This window comes from Capra hircus, chromosome 4 (genome assembly GCF_001704415.2).
Source record: "Capra hircus breed San Clemente chromosome 4, ASM170441v1, whole genome shotgun sequence".
Classification (NCBI taxonomy): Eukaryota; Metazoa; Chordata; class Mammalia; order Artiodactyla; family Bovidae; genus Capra; species Capra hircus.
Window position 1 is genome coordinate 17,723,407 of NC_030811.1, and position 22,729 is coordinate 17,746,135.

General features: G+C 43.3%; 1 protein-coding gene across 1 annotated transcript in view; it reads left to right on the top strand.

The window, feature by feature from the left end:
* Positions 1 to 22,729, top strand: part of ZC3HAV1 (zinc finger CCCH-type containing, antiviral 1) — a 51,326-nt gene that overhangs the window by 25,037 nt on the left and 3,560 nt on the right. Inside the window, exons 4-12 of the mRNA XM_018046885.1 lie at positions 1,680 to 2,423; positions 3,499 to 3,597; positions 6,799 to 6,922; positions 11,436 to 11,610; positions 13,404 to 13,524; positions 16,521 to 16,623; positions 18,448 to 18,538; positions 20,105 to 20,235; positions 20,613 to 20,743. Coding sequence (XP_017902374.1) covers positions 1,680 to 2,423; positions 3,499 to 3,597; positions 6,799 to 6,922; positions 11,436 to 11,610; positions 13,404 to 13,524; positions 16,521 to 16,623; positions 18,448 to 18,538; positions 20,105 to 20,235; positions 20,613 to 20,743 — 1,719 coding nt within the window. The remainder of the gene's footprint in view (positions 1 to 1,679; positions 2,424 to 3,498; positions 3,598 to 6,798; positions 6,923 to 11,435; positions 11,611 to 13,403; positions 13,525 to 16,520; positions 16,624 to 18,447; positions 18,539 to 20,104; positions 20,236 to 20,612; positions 20,744 to 22,729) is intronic.

The following is a 22,729-nucleotide window of genomic DNA, read 5'->3' on the forward strand; positions in this document are numbered from 1 at the left end:
TAAACATCACATACAAGCACACCACACTTTTTGCACACACAAACACACGCACGCTCATTCCCTCCCTTCTCTTTGCTTCCCGGGGCTGTGACTTCAAATGTTTCTAGAAAGAGGTCAATTTTTTTTTTTTTTTTAAATTTTGGATATCGCTGACTTAAGCTTGGGGGCCAGATGAACAACTCTGGATAATTCCAAGCTTCAGTGAAATCAGACCTTTCCTTATTTTCTTTTTTTTTGTTGTTTTAGGTATTGTGACTTCTTAGCTTAGGTATGATTGTGTCAAAATATGGGTGAACTCTTAGTGATTTGGGGGCACTCGTCTCTGGTGAGCACTAGTCTATCTCTCCATTCACCCCAGCAGTGAATGTGGACTTGAACTTGAAGACTGTGGACAGCCCCACCTAAGACAGCGGGCATTTAGGAGCTGCGTCTAAGTCCCATGAGAGAAGCTGAGAAGAGCCAGGGTTAGCTCAACCTTTATCCTAGGCCAAAGGTGGTGTTTTCTGCTGGGCTGGCAGGAAGGGGGGATTTTTCCACCTTGACAAGATTTTCACACAAATTAATTTTTTTAAACTTTTTATTTGATTTTGGAGAATAGTCAGTTAACAATATTGCTATAGTTTCAGGTGCACAGCAGAGGGACTCAGCCTTATATATACATGTATCCATTCTCCCCCAAACTCCCCTCCCGTCTAGGCTGCCATGAACACTGAGCAGAGCTCTCTGTGCTACAGTAGGTCCTTGTTGGTTATCCACTTTAAATATAGCAGTGTGTATATGTTGATCTCAAATTCCCTAACCATCCCTTCCCTCCATCCTTCCGCCGCTGGTAGTCCTAAGTTCCTTCTCTAAGTCTATGAGTCCTTTTCTGTTTTGTGGATAAGTTCATTTGTATCATTTCTTTGAAGATTACCCATATAAGGCATGTCACAGGATGGTTCTCCTCTATTTGACTTGCTTCACTCTAGTGTGAAGTAGTATGACACTCTAGGCCCATCTGTATTGCTGCAAATGGCATTTTCCATCGTAGATAGGTACCGCGTCTTCTTTATCCATTCCTCTATCAATGGACGTTTAGGTTGCCTCCATGTCGTGGCTGGGCTTCCCTGGTAGCTCAGCAGGTAAAGAATCCGCCTGCAATGCAGGAGACACGGGTCCAATTTCTGGGTCGGGAAGATCCCCTGGAGGAGGAAATGGCAACCCTCTCCGGTATCCTCGCCTGGAGAATTCCTACGGAGAGCAGCCTGGTGGGCTACAGTCCATGGCGTTGCAAAGAGTCGGACACGACTGAGCGACTAAGCACAGCATGGCTCAGGTCCTGGCTGTTGCAAGCAGTGGCAGCGTTTGACTCTGCAGGATCGCCGAATGACAGTGCCAGGTTAATTCACCGCTTCTCCAGTGTGAACGTTTAGGGGTCCGAGGTGGAAAGAGTGAGATCCCTAAAAGTGGTCATGGGGACTTCCTGAAAAGATTTTTAGACCTCCAAATATACTTGCCCACAAAAACATCTGAACTTCTTTTGCCTGCTGACGGAGTCCTTCCTTTTCTTCTCTCCTGCTGACACTGTTTCTGCTTTACCCCACTCTCACTTCACCTGGCCCCTCTGAGGCCGAATGGGAGGCGGGTACAGAGTTAGTGACATTAAAGCTAACTTTTGTTGTTTGGTTTTTCTTTCCCAGCTCCTCCTCCCCATCGTAGAGACCCAGCATACAGAGGGAGGAGTAGGAGCAGAGACCGGGGCAGCGAGGAATTTCTTCCAGCAGCTTCAACTCCTGCCCAGAGGTCCTGCTCAGCAAGCCCAGAGCCTGCTGGCCACCGCGGCTCTGTCCCGAGTGACGGGCCTGTCGAGGATCTTGCCCACAAATTCTCGCATCTGGGAAGTCAGGAGTGTCCCCCGCCTGCCTCCGTCCCGTCTGCAGCTGTTGTTCTTGGAGGAACCCATCAAGGGGGAGGAAGCCAGAAGCTTGCAGAGAACGGCAGCGCAAAGGATCTTTTCTATGGGAATCATAGTGATTTGACACCAGCCTTCAACTGGAAGGGCCCTGCGTCCTGGCAGAATGACCAGGACACCGGTAAAAAGAGTTGGCTTTCCTCCAGTCCAGCCTTCTCCTTCTCTCCTCCCGGTTCTCCGCAAACACCTGAAACCATCACCACCAGAAAGAGCACCACTGTCCTTTCCTCGGACCATGTGAACGCGGAGTGCAGGAGTGGGAATCAAGACAGCCAGCATTTCCCGCTTTTTGATAATAAGGCTGATGGCATGGCCGTAGATACCACCTCCACGAGACTGGCAAATTACCAAACCCCAAGCAGTAGTCAGAGAGAAAAATCGTTACCTAGGAATCCAGACACCGGAACACCTCGGAGTCATCTGCCCACCGCTGGCAAGATGACTGGGGATGGAGCCGCGGCCTTTGTTAATGGTAATCACACAGAAGAGACCTTCTGGGCTAGTCAGTCTGTCCACAGTGCCAGTAGATGGATGGATAAAGTGATGGATAAAACTATCAATGTAGGTAAAACTGGTGCCACTGGGTTTGGCTTCATGGCGGCAGTCAGAGGAAAGAAAGATGTGTTATGTTCTGGAATTCGGGGGTTAACAAGCAGGTCCTGCCCACACGTGGGGAGCCCTCTGCCCCCGCACAAGGAACACTTGCTTTCCCCAAGGTCCCTTCTTTTTCTTTTGTATAAACATAATATTTTATACAAGGATGTTATAATAGTATTAATAATTGATATTAATGTAAGTAAAGATACTGTGGTTACACAAAGAAATGTATAATGAACTTTTCACTTATATTCTTTAATGTTTTTCTATACCTAGTTTGTTTACAGCTTAGGTGATCCTGCATAAGCAATTTTTTATGTTGCATACATTTTTTTACTGATTTATAATTTGGCACGTCTCACCTTGGTACAAGGATTCATAAACATCATTTTTACCAAGGTCCCTTCTGTTACACCTTCCTTAAGCAACAGAGCTGCAGCCTATGGGACCCATGGTCAGAACGCAGCTCAAATCCCTGTTACCCATGCCAGTGAGATGACAAGGCGGGCTCCAGGCTGGGTTCCGTGTGATCACTGAGGGACAAAGAGGGGCCCCATGTCTCGTGTTTGCGTAGAGTAGCCACGGCTGGTGGTTTCTCTTTGGATGTTCCTTAGCAGTACTAAAGGGCAAAGGGTTTGGGTTAAGCAGTGGTACTGATGAGGACATAGGAAGACAGAAGGACCAACCCTAGAACTGTGTAGAGTAAGTTGCTCCATTTATTTGAGAACAGGAGTAGTTCAGCCATGGTTTAAGAAAGCAGCATGACATGAAGTAACCCTGACTTTGATGTTTGTTTTCATATCTGGGCTCTCATGAGCAGTACATGAATCTTAGGAATTTTCTTGAACCTGGCCCCCATTTCAGATACTCTTTCCCACTGTTAGACCAAGTATCTTGTTTTTTGGTTTAAATGTTACAGTTCGCTTACATGCTTCCTCCCTGTCTTGTAGATTCTGTACCGGAGGCTGCCAGTACCATATCATCCAGGATGAAAGAACACAGCTCAAACGAAATTTGTCTTGACCATCTGTATAAGAGTTGTCAACTTAGTGAGTAACTACCTTAACGACTTTCTAGAAGCAGAAACATTATTAATAGCAGTATGGCTAGCATTTATTGAGTGCAGTGTGTCGAGCGCAGTGCTGAGAATCTTACATGCATCTTCTTTAACCTTCAAGTCAACTTTAGGTTCTGTTGTCAATTCATTTTACAGATGCACAAATAGAACTTGGGTTTTCACCCCAAACCACTTCACCACTGCGTGGTATTATACTTTCTCCTTTTACAATTCAGTTTTAGTTGAACTCTTACACTTAATCAGGGACCCCTCTTTTTACATACTAAAACCAAACAGAAGTAGCAGTTGTTGTTCAGTCACTAAGATGTGTCCAGCTCTTTGTGACCCCAGAGCCTGCAGCAGCCGGGCTTCCCTGGCATCTGTTTACTGTTCACTCTCCCCAAGCCTGCTGTAGAACTGTTTCCCACGGGACTGCCTGGGACACAGCACTTCCCTGTCACTCTTGCACCACGCTGTTCCTTTCCTGTCTCTGCCCCAGGCCTACGCCGCATGTCTGATTCACGTGTTTGATCACTTAGTGGTCTTAGAGTCATTCGCCTTGTGTCTGAGGAGGAGATTCTGCCCTGTGTTCTGTAAATCAAAAATCTTTAACTTCAACAAAAATTTATTTTTAACTAAGATAAAACACATCACATAGATTTTACCATCTTAACCTTTTTAAATGTATTGCTCAGTAGTGTTGCTGTGCGACCAATCTCCAGAACTCTTTTCATCTTTTGAAACTGAAGCTCTACCTCAGTTCAGTCGCTCAGTCTTGCCCAACCCTCTGTGACCCCATGGACTGCAGCATGCCAGGCTTCCCTGTCCCTCACCAACTCTCAGAGCTTACTCAAACTCATATCCATTGCGTCGGTGATGCCATCCCACCGTCTCATCCTCTGTTGTCCCCTTCTCCTCCCGCCTTCAGTCTTTCCCAGCATTAGTTCAGTTCGGTTCAGTTCAGTCACTCAGTCATGTCCGACTCTTTGCAACCCCATGAACTGCAGCACGCCAGGCATCCCTGTCATCACCAACTCCAGGAACTTATTCAAACCCATGTCCATTGCATCGGAGATGCCATCCAACCATCTCATCCTCTGTCATCCCCTTCTTCTGCCTTCAATCTTTCCCAGCATCAGGGTCTTTTCTAATGAGTCACTTCTTCGCATCAGGTGGCCAAAGTTTTAGAGTTTCAGCTTCAACATCAGTCCTTCCAATAGATATTCAGGACTGATCTCCTTTAAAACAGCAACTCTGTACCTATTAAACAACAGCTCCTCATTTCCCCCTTCTGGCAGGGAAGCCCCTGACAGCTGCCATTTTGCTTTCTGTCTACGAATATGACTCTTCTATGTCCCTCATATGAGTGATCTCACACAATATTTGTTTTTTCTGACACTGGCTTATTTCACTTAGTACAGTGTCCTCAAGGTTCACCCATATTATAGCCTTTGTGAGAGTTTCCTCCCTTATGAAGGTGGAACACTATTCAATTGTATTCTATCCCATTTTGTTTATCCACTCATCCACTGATGGGCACTTGAGTTGCTTCTACCTTTTAGCTATTGTGAATAATGCTGTTAGGAACACTGTACAAATATCAGTTCTTGCTTTCAGTTCTTTTGGGTATATACCCAGAAGTGGAATTGCTGGACTATGTGGTAAATCTGTGTTTAAGGTTTTAAGAAACTGCCACACAGTTTTCTATAGCAGCCTGTATCACTTTACATTTTTATCAGCAATGCACAAGGGCTCCAATTTCTCCATATCCTTGCCAACAATTGTAAATTTATTTTTGTTTGCTTATTTATATCAGCCATTCTAATGGGTGCGAGGAAGGTTATATTTTTCAATCAGTTAAATTCCTGGTGGTGACATTTCAAAATGATTTAAACAATGCAAATTGTGAAAAATAGAACTGTTTTCCGTTCTCCTGTATTATGAGCTTCTAACATTAATTCAGTATTCAGCAAGCAGTCATTGAAAGGGCATCCTTTGCTTGCCTACTCCTCTGCCAGTGAAGCAAGGAGACATAAGCTTAACACTGACAGAGGCCTTTCTTCAGGAAGTTTATCATTAAGTGAAAGTAGCTCAGTCGTGTCTGACTCTTTGCAACTCTTTGAATTCTCCAGGCCAGAATACTGTAGTGGGTAGCCTTTCCCTTCTCCAGGGGATCTTCCCAACCCAGGGATCGAACCCAGGCCTCCCGCATTGCGGGCGCATTCTTTCCCAGCTGAGCCACAGGGAAGCCCAAGTTTAAAGGTGGGCATCAAAACATCCACAAATTTGGGAATTCCCTGGCAGTCCAGTGGTTAGTCCAGTCTGTGCGCTCTCACTCCAAGGGCTTGGGTTCAATCCCTGGTCAAAGCACTAAGATCCCACAAGCTGTGCAGTGTGGCCCAAAACAAACAGAACATCCACAAATTAGAGAACGAATACAGCACAAACTGTGTCTAGAGCACTGGTTGAGGAAACATAAAACACGAGTCAGGTCAGAAGAGCACAAGATCAGCGGGGGAATTCTGGAAGAGATGAATTCCAGGCCAGGGCTTCCTAGAAAACACACAGGCAGTTGCCTCCAATAGAGAGCAGTTTGTCTCAATAAATGCATATAGAGGGAGGTGCAGAAAGGATAACCGGAGAAGAAAATGCAACCCACTCCAGTGTTCTTGCCTGGAGAATCCCAGGGATGTCACGACTGAAGCGACTTAGCGGCAGCAGCAGAAGAAGGGATAACTGTAAATTTCTAATGACCTCAGATTTCCATGTGGGTAACATGGTTCTTTTTTTGAAGGTGAGGGGAGAAGGGGACAACAGAGGATGAGATGGTTGGGTGGCATCACCAACTCAATGGACTTGAGTTTGAGCAAGCTCCGGGAGTTGATGATGGACAGGGAAGCCTGGCGTGCTGCAGTCCATGGGGTCGCAAAGACTTGGACACGACTGAGCAACTGAACTAAACTGAACATGGCTTTTGGGGGAGTGGAGAATTTTGTTTTCTGACGAGTCTACATGGGTAGTAAATGCATGTGGAAATAGGGGCTTGAGATGATGCAGGTAGGGGCTGGCATGAGCACAGGTGTAGATGGAAAGTGTGCCTACAGGGCTGGTAGGGTAAGAAAGGCAGGCCTTGATGGGGAGAGTCGGCAGTGAATTTGGTCGAATTGCTCAGACCTCTTTTCTATCTTTGTAGAGAGCTGCAACAAAGTTCATTTTCACCTGCCCTACCGGTGGCAGATGTTACTTGGAAACAGCTGGGTGGACCTTCCGTTCATGGAGGATATTGAGAAGGCCTTTTGTGACCCCAAAAACTGCAGGTAAGTTGGTGGCAGGTCTAGCTTTTGAAATCTGCAAGATCATCAAAGGGGAACCTAGTGCTGTGCTCATGGGAAGAAGAAAAAGCAGTTTTTCTTCAGAATCCCATTCAGGTTAACTCTTGAGATTAAGATGGCAAATGACTTCTAAGTTAATAAAGATAAAGGAATAGGTGGGCAGGTTTGAAGTCACCCAGAGCCTGGCTAATATGAGGGACTCTGGGAATATTTGCTAACTCAGGTGAAATAAACAGGGACACAAATATTTGTTCAGTTTATATTTGTCTGAACAACAAAATGCATAGGTTGGTTTGCAAACCTATGAGCTCAGAAGAGCCTTCGGCTTAATCTCATTGTTTGAGAAAATGATTTGAGTCATTTCATATAGTTCTAAGGAAGAATTTTGTTATATACTTCAGCATTTTATACCTGCCTCTATATTTGCTATTTTCTCTATCCTGGAGGTTTCTAAAAGGCTACTTTATATATATGTTGCTGTTAGGGCTGATATGGGTGATACTACCCATGACCATATTTATAAGCTGCATCCTACTTTATAAGGAAATACTTTAGGAGGGAAAATAAGGACTTGTCACCCTGTTCAAATTTAGTGAATCTCTGGTGGAGAGTGTGTTGCTGCATTTTGCCACTAGAGGGTGGCGTCAGCTGTTTTGTTTCTAGGTATGTGTCTCCTACCAGGTAAATCTGAAGCAGGGTTTTTCAACCTTAGCACTGTTGACTTTGGGGCCCAAATAATTATTTGGTTTGCTGGAGTATTTTAGCATCATCCCTGGTGTCTACCCACTACATGCCAGTTGCGAGAAACAAAAATATCTTTTGACATTGTCAATGTTTCCTGGGTCTAATATCATTCCTGGTTGAACATCACTGATCTAGGAGGTATTTTGTAGAGCAGTAACTCTCAAACTTTTTGGTTTCCAGAGCCTTTAATATTCTTAAAATGTACTGAGGATCCCAGCGATTTCAGTTTATGTGGATTTGTAGCTATTGATATTTCAGTTCAGTTCAGTCCCTCAGTCGTGTCCGACTCTTTGCGACCCCATGAATCGCAGCACGCCAGGCCTCCCTGTCCATCACCATCTCCCGGAGTTCACTCAGACTCGCGTCCATCGAGTCCGTGATGCCATCCAGCCATCTCATCCTCGGTCGTCCCCTTCTCCTCCTGCCCCCAATCCCTCCCAGCATCAGAGTCTTTTCCAATGAGTCAACTCTTCATATGAGGTGGCCAAAGTACTGGAGCTTCAGCTTTATCATCACTCCTTCCAAAGAGATCCCAGGGTTGATCTCCTTCAGAATGAACTGGTTGGATCTCCTTGCAGTCCAAGGGACTCTCAAGAGTCTTCTCCAACACCACAGTTCAAAAGCATCAATTCTTCGGCACTCAGCCTTCTTCACAGTCCAACTCTCACATCCATACATGACCACTGGAAAAACCATAGCCTTGACTAGACGGACCTTAGTCAGCAAAGTAATGTCTCTGCTTTTGAATATGCTATCTAGGTTACTCATAACTTTTCTTCCAAGGAGTAAGCGTCTTTTAATTTCATGGCTGCAGTCACCATCTGCAGTGATTTTGGAGCCCAGAAAAATGAAGTCTGACACTGTTTCTACTGTTTCCCCATCTATTTGCCATGAAGTGATGGGACCAGATGCCATGATCGTTGTTTTCTGAATGTTGAGCTTTAAGCCGACTTTTTCGCTCTCCTCTTTCACTTTCATCAAGAAGCTTTTTAGCTCCTCTTCACTTTCTGCCATAAGGGTGGTGTCCTCTGCATATCTGAGGTTATTCATATTTCTCCCTGCAATCTTGATTCCAGCTTGTGTTTCTTCCAACCCAGTGTTTCTCATGATGTACTCTGCATATAAGTTAAATAAGCAGGGTGACAATTTGGAACCAGTCTGTTGTTCCACGTCCTGTTCTAACTGTTGCATCCTGACCTGCATACAGATTTCTCAAGAGGTATGTTAGGTGGTCTGGTATTCCCATCTCTTTCAGAATTTTCCACAGTTCATTGTGATCCACACAGTCAAGGCTTTGGCATAGTCAATACAGCAGAAATAGATGTTTTCCAGGAACTCTCTTGCTTTTTCGATGGTCCAACGGATGTTGGCAATTTGATCTCTGGTTCCTCTGCCTTTTCTAAAACCAGCTTGAACATCAGGGAGTTCACGGTTCATGTATTGCTGAAGGCTGGCTTGGAGAATTTTAAGCATTACTTTACTAGCATGTGAGATGAGTGCAATCGTGTGGTAGTTTGAGCATTCTTTTGCATTGCCTTTCTTTGGAATTGGAATGAAAACTGACCTTTTCCAGTCCTGTGGCCACTGCTGAGTTTTCCAAATTTGCTGGCATATTGAGTGTAGCACTTTCACAGCATCATCTTTCAGGATTTGAAACAGCTCAACTGGAATTCCATCACCTCCACTAGCTTTGTTTGTAGTGATGCTTTCTAAGGCCCACTTGATTTCACATTCCAAGATGTCTGGCTCTAGATTAGTGATCACATCATCATGATTATCTGGGTTGTGAAGATCTTTTTTGTACAGTTCTTCTGTGTATTCTTGCCACCTCTTCTTAATATCTTCTGCTTCTGTTAGGTCCAGACCATTTCTGTCCTTTATCGAGCCCATCTTTGCATGAAATGTTCCCTTGGTATCTCTAATTTTCTTGACGAGATCTCTAGTCTTTCCCATACTGTTCTTTTCCTCTATTTCTTCGCATTGATCGCTGAAGAAGGCTTTCTTATCTCTTCTTGCTATTCTTTGGAACTCTGCATTCAGATGCTTATATCTTTCCTTTTCTCCTTTGCTTTTCGCCTCTCTTGTTTTCACAGCTGTTTGTAAGGCCTCCCCAGACAGCCATTTTGCTTTTTTGCATTTCTTTTCCATGGGGATGGTCTTGATCCCTGTCTCTTGTACAATGTCACGAACCTCATTCCATAGTTCATCAGGCACTCTATCTATTAGATCTAGACCCTTAAATCTATTTCTCACTTCCACTGTATAATCATAAGGGATTTGATTTAGGTCATACCTGAGTGGTCTAGCAGTTTTCCCTACTTTCTTCAATTTAAGTCTGAATTTGGCCATAAGGAGTTCATGATCTGAGCCATAGTCAGCTCCCAGTCTTGTTTTTGTTGACTGTATAGAGCTTCTCCATCTTTGGCTGCAAAGAATATACTCAATCTGATTTCGGTGTTGACCATCTGGTGATGTCCATGTGTAGAGTCTTCTCTTGTGTTGTTGGAAGAGGATGTTTGCTATGACCAGTGCATTTTCTTGGCAAAACTCTATTAGTCTTTGCCCTGCTTCATTCCGCATTCCAAAGCCAAATTTGCCTGTTACTCCAGGTGTTTCTTGACTTCCTACTTTTGCATTCCAGTCCCCTATAATGAAAAGGATATCTTTTTTGGGTGTTATTTCTAAAAGATCTTGTAGGTCTTCATGAAACTGTTCAACTTTAGTTTCTTCAGCGTTACTGGTTGGGGCATAGACTTGGATAACTGTGATATTGAATGGTTTGCCTTGGAGACGAACAGAGATCCTTCTGTCGTTTTTGAGATTGCATCCAAGTACTGCATTTTGGACTCTTTTGTTGACCATGATGGCTACTCCATTTCTTCTGAGGGATTCCTGCCCACAGTAGTAGTTACCATGTTAAAAGTCACAACTGAGAAAAATTGTTTATCGATTCATTAAAAAACAATGAGAATAAACTCATTCGTGTTAACATAACATTTTTAGATAATTATATATAGGTACATGCATACATAAATGTATATAAGTATAACTATAAAAATAACTTTTCCAAAACTAAAGCAAACCAAATTCACTGGGAAGAATGACATTGTTTTATATTTTCACAAATCTCTTTATGGTAAAATCAAACATTGTGTAGCCTTGAAAAACTCCACTGTGTACTTGTGAGGGTATGAAAGTGGAAAAGGTGGGTAATGTCCTAATATTATTATGAAAGTAACTTTGACCTTGCTGACTCCTTGAAAAGGTGTCCAACTACGCTTTGATAATGGAATTCTCCAGGGAAGGACACTGGAGTGCGTAGCCATTCCCCTCGCCAGGGGATCTTCCTGACCCAGGGATTGAATCCCAGTCTCCTGCATTGAAAGCAATTCTTTACCATCTTTGCCACCAGGGAAGCCCAACTATTTAAATAATGTGTAATAATTGAAAAAACTGACCTACTGTGAGTTTCAGAGTTTCTGACATCGAGCCAATCAATTGATTTCTTTGGGGGATATTTTTTGAGGGAAGAACATGTTCTGTGGTACCATTAGGTATGTGGCAGGTTACGTTCCCTCTCTGTATTTCCGTTTTTTCTCTTGTGTGTAAGATCGTAAACTGTATTAAGGGAATTCAGAGACCACTTTCAACTCTCAGTTTTTAATTCTGCCCTCTTATTAAGATCAGAGTAGAGAAAACGGAAGCGTTTTGCTTCAGTGAAGCATTTTATTAATGCTAAGCTTTTCCCTCTCAGCGTTTCTGTTGGCAATTATAACATCAGTTTCCAGAAGATGATTTGTGATTTTAATCCCGTCCGACGTATCTCCACACCTTCATCCGTCACAAAGCCGGCCAGTTCTCTGTTTACCACAAAATGGATTTGGTACTGGAGGAATGGAGCTGATGAATGGGTTCCATATGGGGAGAAGGTGAGTACCATTCCTTCTTGTGGATACTCTTGTATAAACTTGACAACTTCAGAAGAATCTAGTAGTACAGTGTCTGACACCTATGTGATTACCCATGGAGCATGGATGTGGTAGAGAAAGTGGTGGTTTTTTTATTATACTCAGCAAGCATGTATTCCAATTGCATTATAAAAAATTATAACTATTTTTAAGAAACTCCTTGATATATGAGCCAGCCAAATATCCCTCTTTCCTCGTTATCGGGGACTGTGGCAGAACCTTGAGATAGCTTTCTAGGTACTAGTACATAAATGGGCAGAGACTACCCCTTTCAGCCAGAAAAGTAGGCAAGAGTGAGAAATCAAAAGACTGATATATATGCTTGCTAGAATTTAGTCAGAGTCTGGATTCAGATGAACTAGAAGGTTCAGACTTAGCACACAGGGACATAGTAATAGGGGAGAGAAATTTAGATAGGCAGAGGTTCTGTCTCGTGTGCCTTCTCCCTTTAGATTCAGATGATTAAACAGAGAGGGAGGTAGCTAAAGTGGGCAATGAAATTGGAATGATGAGAAAGAAAAGAAAAGCAAGAGATGGAAGTGGAGCCAAAGACAAAAAAGGGATGAGGATATCTCAGCATAAGTCACTGGGCCATCCATTTGGTTCTGAGCTCCCAAGCTGCCAAAGCAATCAAAGAAACATACTCTATTACAAGATCCCTGGGGCTTCCCAGATAGTTCAGTGGTAGAGAACCTGTCTGCCAATGCAGAGATGCCAGAGATGTGGGTTCGATCCCTGGGTTGGGAAGATCCCCTGGAGAAGGAAATGGCACCTGCTCCAGTAGGAGCCTGGCAGGCTACAGTCCATAGAGTCAGAAAGAGTCACAAAGAGTCAGACACAACTGAAGCGACTTAGCACTCAGCACACAGTCAAGCTTAGTAGCGTCCCTTGAGGGGCAGGAGTGCACGACCTGAAGGAATTGCCCAAAGTGAGGGCGAGCCATAGCTCTAGAAAGCCAAAATCAAGGCTGTCATGTAGGCCCAAGGCAAAAGTAACAAGACCTAATTATTGAAACTGAGGTATAAATTCAAGTCTTGGAGAATATGTAACTGAAGGCTCTTACTCACTCATTCAGAACTGGAGTTCAGTGAGGGCAGGGCTAGAGGACGGTCCTGGAGATGGCTGGAGATTATATCTTTACATTTTGGGGGTGTTCCTTGCCCTGTCACTCTCGTTTGGACAGCGATACACCTCTAGGATGGAGAAGGAAATGGCAACCCACTCCAGTATTCTTGCCTGGGAAATCCATGGACAGAGAGGAGAGTGGTGGGCCACAGTCCATGGCCAAAGAGTGGCAAAGAGTCATGACTTAGCAACTAAATAACAAGGCACCTGTTGGAGTTTTATATGCCTTCTTTCCAGCTTTAGACTGTTCTTTCTCATTGTGTGATGAGACGATAGCTGTGATGGTCTACTTCATGACGTTTGTTAGACATCTTATATCAGGTGCAAGTTGCTCTGTACACTTGGATCATATTTTATGGAATATGTAAAAGACTATTGCAAAACAGCTCTATTTTTCAGGCCTCCACCTAGGGTATCGTCAGTTTCAGTAGCATCAACCCTGTACAGTGGAGACTAAAGACGGGTGTTGACTTGCCCCCACCCAGGAATCCTTGACAATCTGGTTTGGGTAGCAGGATGCATTCCTGTTCAAATCCCACAGCTGAAATAAAGTTACATAAGATATCATGATAGAAATTTCTTAAAAGCCTATCCTGAAGTTTTTACCTTTTTATTTTTATTTTTAATAGAAAGACAATGAGCACATTTCGAGCATTGACTCTTCATACCTGGAGTCTCTTTTTCTATCCTGTCGGAGGGGAGTTGTGCCGTTTCAGGCGGGTTCACGCAACTACGAGCTGAGTTTTCAAGGTAAGTGTCTGCATTTGGCAGTGGTACCTGTCTTTTCAGTCTGGCCTGTGGCATCCACGGGGGAGTGGGAATAGAGCCGTGGGCATGCTGCACTCAGGACCGGGTTCTTTCTAGCACGGCAGGACCAGTGGGTGGGAGCTGATGGCAGTCAGAAGGGCCGTGCTCTAAGCCTTGACTGTGACACAGAGTAGCTGGGAACAGCACCTGGCACCCTGTAAAATGGGGGGGATTGGAGTACATGGTCTCTGTGGACACTTCTGGTTCTGCCATTCTAAATTTCTTATTCTAGGTGGGCTGCTTCCCTGAGACAGACTTCAGGTGTTAGCGACTGCAGGAGAGACCTTGGGACGTGGGTCCTTCAGAATTTTAGAGCCATGCTGTTCCTCTTAGGCGTCATCATCTAGGTCAATGCTTTTATCCGTCACCTTTTCTAAAGACTTTGCTTTCTGCCATGTTTATTGGAGCCCCCATAGGAAGATTTGGTTACCTTCTGCCTGTCTGCCTGTTGTGTTTAGTAAGAAACCAAGGCAGAAACTGTTCTCCCTCTGAATGTAGTGTCCCATCGGCTGCCTCTGTGTCCCCCTGCCCCCAAATCCCGCCCCCGCCCCCCACACCCTTGCCAGCCCCATATATGGTCAGATATGTGCCCTTTCAGGACTGTCCTCATAGATGCTTTGAAAGAGATGAAAGAGACTTTTTCAGCTCCTTGACATTCCCAGGTGGTACCTGAGATTTGGGCCCTGTACCAATTACTGTGTTTTCATTCTTTTTCTTTTTTTTGCTGTGCCATGTGGGATGTGGGAGCTTAGCTCCCCAGTTAGGGATTGAACTTGTGCTCCACACATTGGAAGTGCAGAGTCTTAACCACTGGACTATCAGGGAAGACCCCAAATCACATAGCTTTGAGGGAGCATTAGACTAACTACTGTGGAAAGCATCCTGGCAGTACATATCAAGAGATATTAAAATATGCTTACTTTTTTATTCTCAGGAATCTTTCTAAGAAATAATTCACAAGGAAAAAAATAAGCTATAGAAATAAAGGTCTTTATTAAAGCCTCCTTATAGTACTAAAGAATAGGAATAGCCTGTGTACCAGTAGGATTGTGGCTGAACACATAAAAGTATTACATTGCAGTGGAGTATTAGGTAGTTGTTAAAAATTATGATTGTGAAAACTGTGCTATAAAAGCAAAATTTGATATTGTTAAATGAAGAAGGCCAAACCCCAAGTTTATGTTTCTGTAATTAAAACAGAAATAAATATTTTTTTCAGGAATGAATTTTTAAAAAATTTAATGTGTGTGGTAAGTGCAACAATGTGTGCATAAGGACCAAGACTAGAAAGCAATGGACGAAAATAAAAATTCCTTCTGTTGGGTTGTCAAATTAAAAATGGACTTAAAACATTTTTTTGCAGTGGTATTCTATTGTTCTGACTGTTTAAAAAGGTGGTGGAGAGATGAAAACCAATATATCTTGTTCCAGAATCTGGAGAAATTTTAATCCTATATATTTGTTCCCTTGGTTCATAGAAGCCAGTCTAGAGAAGTTTTCAGGGTTCCAGACTATTTCCTTTCTATTTCTAATATGCTCTTGTTCATTGAACTAGTATTTGAGCTGTGTTGCCAGGCACTAATCTGAATGCTGGCAAACCAGGCACCTTCAGAAAATAATAACAGCTACAGGAAGGATGAAGCAGTGTGATGAATCTGCCAGAGAATGGAGGGCTCGTGGGAGAGTGCCTGCTTTTATCTGGGGAGGACACTTTGGAAGGGAGTAGGCAGCCCATACATGCGGCAAGGAGGTGTGTAAGAGCTGAGAGTAGACACTGAAACTTAAATATTTTACAAGCTGGAAACGTCCAGAAGGTTTTGCGCGGAGTTACGGCAGGATCTGATTGCTCTTTTCCTTGTTGTTCATTTTGTTGATGTGGATGTAAACCTATGGTGAGGCATAACTGCTGCCATCAGGTATATCCATTTTAAGTGTCTAGTTGGATGAGTACTGACAAATGCATCCAGCTGCTATCCTAATCAAGATCTAGAACATTCCCATCAATCCAGAAAGTTTTCTCATGCTCCTTTGTGGTCAGTCTCCCCTCTGCAGCCCATTTACTTTCTGTCACTATAATTTAGTTTAGTCTGTTCTAGAACTTCATGTAATAGAACTCTGTGGTGTGTACTCTTCAGATGGCTGACTCCTCTCAGAATACTGTTTTTCACTCATCTATATTATTGCATGAAGAGAGGTCCTTTTTTGTTGCTGAGTAATATTCCATTGCATGGATATACAATGGTTTGTTTAACCATTAACCTGTTGATGGATATTTGGATTGTTTTCACATTCTGCTTATTATAATAATGTTACTAGGCACGTTGAAATGCAAATCTTTGTGTGGATGTAGATTTCTCTTGGATAAATACTAAGGAGTGGGTTTGTTGGATTGTATAGGTAGTGTATGTTTAACTTGGTAAGAAGCTTCCAAATTCTTTTCCAAAGTGGTTGTGCCATTTTATGCTTTTACTCACAATGTATGATGATTTACTTTTTAAAGAACTCAGGCTGCAGCGTAAACCCAGGTGTACAACGTGTGTGAATTAAAACTTAACATTTCACATTTGAGGTAGGAAAATACTTTCAAAATATACCTACCATGTTCCAACCCATAATCACTGATGCCTGGTTGAGGACAGTGGTCATGAGTGATGTAATCTGGCAGCCCTAGTTCCCTTTCCCACCTGACTTTGATTGAAAGATTTGATTAATTGCACTTTGCCCATTTACCTCTTTGTTTTCTGGGTCTTATACTAAGGCCAGTGAAGGATATTCATTTTTATCATGAGCAGTTTCCATCTAAAAGGATTTTCTCGATTCATGCATATATAGTTGAGTAATGAATATTAGCTATGTTAGTAGTCTCTGAAGAATAAAGATAAATCATTTCCTAGGACCAATTCATGATTTGTGTTTTCTCTTTGTTTTTCTGTCTAAAGGGATGATTCAGACAAATATAGCTTCCAAGACCCAAAAGGATGTCATTAGAAGGCCAACGTTTGTGTCTTACTGGGATGTGGAGCGGGTGAAACGCAGACAAGAGTGAGTGTCCGTGCTTGCTGGCACACATTGCGATGTTCGAGTCACTCATGAATCTGGACTCTGTTTTCTGAAATGTTCGTGCTCACAGAACACTGCAATTTCCTTTTGCTTTAACTATGAGTAAGGTACTGACTAAGGAGTACAATGTGACTAAAAGCATCCTAGAGTAGGAGGTGTGTCTTTTCTTCAGATTCACGGGGGACTTTGAGCAGACCTCTTACTCTGGGTTCAGTTTCTTCAGCTGAGAATGGCTGGCTGTGCCTAGGAAAGAATCAGATGCACAGTTACTGGGTTTTTGTTCTGTTCTGGGTTCTTCTGAGTATCTTTAGTTTTGTGGGATGGATTTACAGGGGGTGGGAGTTTGAGGGAGAAATGGGGAGAAAAAAGGGATGTAGCAGCTGCCTGGTAAAGCCTTTGAGGAAATAGAAAGTTGATGAAAATGGATTTTTAAAGGAAATGTTGCTAAGGGATTCAGTGTGACAGCTCTGTCTGCTCAAGAAACCCAGTCAAAACTACATTGCTGGAACTTCTCTGGTGGTCCAGAGGCCAGGACTTCATGCTCCCACCGCGGGACCTCAGTTTGATCCCTGGTCTGGGGACTAGATCCCACATGCCACAGCTAAAGATCCTGCATGCTGCGACTGTTTGATGCAGCCAAATAAATAAATATAAAATGAACTGAGAAAACTGTTTGTGGGTGTTTGTGGAAAGAAGTAGCTTGAATCCAATACTTTTGCCACCTGATGCGAAGAACTGACTCACTGGAAAAGACCGAGATGCTGGGAAAGATTGAAGGCAGAAGGAGAAGGGGACGACAGAGGATGAGATGGTTGATGGCATCACCAACTCCATGGATGTGAGTTTGAGCAAGCTTTGGGAGTTGGTGATGGACAGGGCAGCCTGGCGTGCTGCAGTCCGTGGGGTCACAAAGAATCAGACATGACTGATTGACTGAACTGAACTGAGCTTAAATCCTGCTATCACAAACCCAGAAGAGACACATGGCTTTAGGATAGAATAAAGGCTGTGAGTGCTACTCTGAACAATCTGAAGAGAAGTGAATGATAGCATTTTTGATGAGCACCTTACAACAAACATATTAATTGAATCTGTTTTGCACTATACCAGTACAGTATGAAAATCAGAGCTTAACATATAAACTGGGGCCAGCTTCTTTCTTTCCAAAAGAGTTTTCATTTTATGAAAGGAGGTTTTTAAAGAGTTTTTTCCTTAAAGCATTTTTTAAAATGTAATGTTCTCATAATGGAAAATATCAAACTTAAAGAAAATTATGTGATAAACCCCTATGTACATGTTAGGGGTTCTCTATTTGAGGGTGGAGAACCCTCCAATGTATGGTTACTCTTCCTGAAATACAGTTCATACAGGAAAGGCAGGATTCTTTTCCTATACCACTAAAGTATTTAAATATTTATCATTTGAGAGAGAAGCTGTAAGACAAACTTTTTAAATATTTTTTTTAATATTATTTTTTGACTATGCCTGGAGAATCCTATGGACCGAGGAGCCTGGTGGGCTATAGTCCATTGGGTCGCAATGAGTCGGACATGACTAACACAACACAAGGCATATGGTATCTTAGTTCTCCCACCAGGGATCAAACTCATGTCCCCCTTGTATTGGAAGCATGGATTCCTAACCATTGGACCACCAGGGAAGTCCCCTAGCCTTACTTAATGCTAACACATTAGGACTTAGAAAATTTCCAGAGGAACTTCAGCTTAGTTGGAGTTAAGCACAGAAAATCACTTGGGTGTATCAAACAGGGAGCCAGATAAATTTCTTTCTCTCTCTTGTTTCTAGCCCTCAGCAGGGGGAGACCTCCTCAGAACCTTTCGTCAATATATATCTTCCCCAACCGGACGCGAGCGTCTCAGTCTCGAATAGCTTTGAGGTACTTGCTTTTTACTCTGTAGTGGGTGAATTATTTAAAGATGCAACAAAGTACTTTGCTACAAATGTGTGTGGTTGAATGAATGAATGAATGAAGGAGTGAGTGAATCACTTCTGCAAAACTCTTGAAACGAGACTCAAAGGCTAACATCCGAATGGTGACTGTGTCACATGCCACTTTCCAAAGGAGAAGGGCACCTCGTTTTTTTCAGAGTTCTGGCACACACGATCTCCTTGGGACAGATGCTCGTGACAAACTTGTAAAATAGATATTTGCTTCTCTACCTTACAGGCGAGCAAACTGGAACTGACAGTAAGAGCAACTTGTTAACTCCTTTAATTGGAGTTAAAAAGCAGGTTTCTATGGGACTCAAAGTGGGCCTCAGCTTACCTGGTTGGGGCGACTCTTTAAAAAAATTTTGTTTAGTTATTTATTTTGGGGTATGCTGGGTCTTTGTTGTTAGTTGTCTCTAGTTGTGGCAAGCAGAGGCTAATCTCTAGTTGTGGTACACAAGCTTCTCATTGCAGTGGCCTTCTCTTGTTGCAGAACATGGGCTGTAGGGCATGCAGGCTTCAGTAGTCGCAGCACACGAGTTCAGTAGTTGTGGTGCCGGGCTTAGGTGCCCTGCAGCATGTGGAATCTTCCTGAACCAAGGATTGAACCCATGTCCCCTGCATTGGCAGGCGGATTGTTAACCACAGGATCACCAGGGAAGTCCAGGGGCAAGACTCTTCCTGGATCATTTAGCTACATCAGAGCCTAGCTTTGGGTGCAGGCTACTCTGCCTGGGCTCCTTGGGTACCTCCATTGCCTCTGCTCCTGCACTGGCTTTAAGCAAAGAACTCACCGGGTCACTGGACTGAATCACACACCTGGGGGTGTGGGGCTGGGAGGGGCGTGTGCTCCGTTTGCCTTCAGGCTAATGCTCTGCTAGCCTTGAACAGATGGGCTCCGGGCCATCTAGTTCATCACTGGAAGGAACTATCAGATGTGGAAACCCTAAGCCAGCTTATCCTACCTGCTGTCAGAGGGCTGGCAAGGGTACTCCATGGCATAGATGGCCACACATATGGACATGTGCTGTGCTAAGTCACTGCATCGTGTCCAATTCTTGGGAACCCTATGGACTATAGCCCTCCAGTCTCCTCTGTCCACGGGATTCTCTGGGCAAGAATACTAGAATGGGTTGCCATGCCTTCCTCCAGGGGCTCTTTCTGACCCAGGGATCGAACTCCCAGTCTCTTGGATCTCCTGCATTGGCAGGCAGGTTCTTTACCACTAGCGCCACCTGCGAAGCCCACATAGGGACATGGAGTGAAAGTGAAAGTTGCTCAGTCGTGTCCGACTCTTTGCGACCTCGTGGACTATACAGTCCATGGAATTCTCCAGGTCAAAATACTGGAGTAGGGAGCTGTTCCCTTCCCCGGGGGATCTTCCCAACCCAGGGATCGAACCCATGTCTCCCGCATTGCAGGTGGATTCTTTACCAGTTGAGCCACAAGGGAAGCCCCATCATGCCTTAAGTGTTTCCTGCTTCACATTTACATATTTTTAAATTTCTTTCAGTTGCTTGAAATCCCTAACAATACTCCAGAATATGCTAAAGTAAGTGATCATTTTAAAGCTTCCATGAGAAATTTCAAGATTGAAAAGATAAAGAAGGTCCAGAACTCACAGCTCTTGAAGGCTTTTAAAAGGTGGGTGGCCACCTTATCGGGCTTCTCTTGACATAAAGTTTGAAAGGATTAGTGAAGACCTATCTTTGAAGATTTATATTCACTTTTTTATTTTGGTGGTCAACAGTTTTTTCAATCTCTAGTTGTGTTTTCATAGTGTAAGCTCAAACTTCTCTGTTTCAGTTTTAGCTTTACAATTAAATGCTTTCATGCATCTATTATTTAAAAGTTTTCATGTATTTATTTTTTTTATAGCTGTTGCCTTAATGTTAGTAGCTCCATTCTGAAAGCTGGTGGAATACAATTTTACGATAATTAGACTTTAGTTGGGATTTATGTTATTAACTGGAGTGGGTGAGGAATGTTCTCCATGTTAAGTCTTACGTTTTCCGTATTAGCAAGAAAATGGAGATGAAGAGAGAAGAGCAAATCCTATTTTGTGCAGCAAGACGCAACAACGTGGCATCTATCTGTGAGAATAATTTTGACTGGTTCTTACATGGAAGTCATGACACCAAATATGGAAAAGGTTTGTATGGAATAGAGAAGCTGAACAAGGAGAGCCAACACTTGGCTCTACTGTACACTCTCCTATTATGAGATATATTATTTTGTATTAACCAGTACCTGCAGGCTTTTGCATTCCTGGGGAAAAAATAAGCTCATGTTAATCTGAAATTTCCAAATTAGAGTGGGAAGTCACTGTGGAACTTGGTTCCTGCACTTTAGCCCTGCTTCCTTCCTGTCTTCTGTGCTTTATGGGAAGGGTGGGGTGTGGAGACCAGAGCACCTCGTAGATCTTGCAAAGTCTTCTCTCTTGTTGATGACTTTGTCTACCGTTGCTACTCAGTTCTGGCCATGGCTCTTGCTGACCTATGTCCATCCCTTCTCTTGCCACTGATGGATTCTAATCAAAGGAGATGAGGTCTTTTCCCATCACAGGCCATGCTGGTCACACCAAATCTTTTTGGCTTTGTTTTTGTTCCTAAATTCCTTCATGCAACTCAAAAATCCAGAAACCCAACCAAACAAACACCAAAGAATTACTCACCTTAAGGCAACAAGTAATAGTTTATCAATATCAATTAATTTTTCACAGAATATCAGATTTTGCAATATAGACTCTTTTCCTTCAATGGGCAGAAAGACATTTTCTGTTGTTCAGTTGTTAAGTCATGTCTGATTCTTTGCAACCCCATGGACCGAAGCACGTCTGGCTCTTCTGTCCTCCACTATCTTCGGAAATCTGCTCACACTCATGTCTATTGAGTCAGTGATGTCATCCAACCATCTCATCCTCTGTTGCCCCCTTCTTCCACCCTCAGTCTTTTCCAGCATCAGGGCCTTTTCCAATGAGTCAGATCTTTGCATCAGGTGGCCAAAGTATTAGAGCTTCAGCTTCAGCATCAGTCCTTTCAACGAATATTCAGGGTTAATTTCCTTTAGAATCGATTGGTTTGATCTCCTTGCAGTCCAAGGGACTCTGAAGAGTTTTCTACAGCACCACTCCAACACCACAGTTCAAAAGCATCAATTCTTCGGCGTTCAGCCTTCTTCACAGTCCAACTCTCACATCCATACATGACCACAGGAAAAACCATAGCCTTGACTAGACGGACCTTAGTCGGCAAAGTAATGTCTCTGCTTTTGAATATATTATGAAGAATTGATGCTTTTGAACTGTGGTGTTGGAGAAGACTCTTGAGAGTCCCTTGGACTGCAAGGAGATCCAACCAGTCCATTCTGAAGGAGATCAACCCTGGGATTTCTTTGGAAGGAATGATGCTAAAGCTGAAACTCCAGTACTTTGGCCACCTCATGCGAAGAGTTGACTCATTGGAAAAGACTGATGCTGGGAGGGATTGGGGGCAGGAGGAGAAGGGGACGACCGAGGATGAGATGGCTGGATGGCATCACGGACTTGATGGACGTGAGTCTGAGTGAACTCCGGGAGATGGTGATGGACAGGGAGGCCTGGCGTGCTGCGATTCATGGGGTTGCAAAGAGTCGGACATGACTGAGCGACTGAACTGAACTGAACAATTGGAAAGCATCAGTTCTTCAATGCTCAGTCTTTTTGTGGTCCAACTCTCACATCTATACATGACTACTGGAAAAACCATAGTTTTGATTATATGGACCTTTGTTAGCAAACTGCTGTCTTTGCTTTTTAGTACGCTTTCTAGGTTTGTTATAGCTTTTCTTCCAAGGAGCAAGCATCTTTTTATTTAATGGCTGCAGTCACCATCCACAGTGATTTTGGAGCCCAAGAAAATAAAATCTGTAACTGTTTCTTTTTCCCCATCTATTTCCCATGAAGTGATGGAACCAGATGCCATGATCTTAGTTTTTTGAATGTTGAGTTCTAAGCCAGCTTTTCCGCTCTCCTCTTTCACCCTTGTCAAGAGGTTATTTCGTTCCCTTGGGAATAATAAAAATAAAAATAGGAAATTTGAATTTGTCAGGAAACGGTTGTTGCTCTGGTGAGTGTGGAGATATCAGTGATTATCAGAGG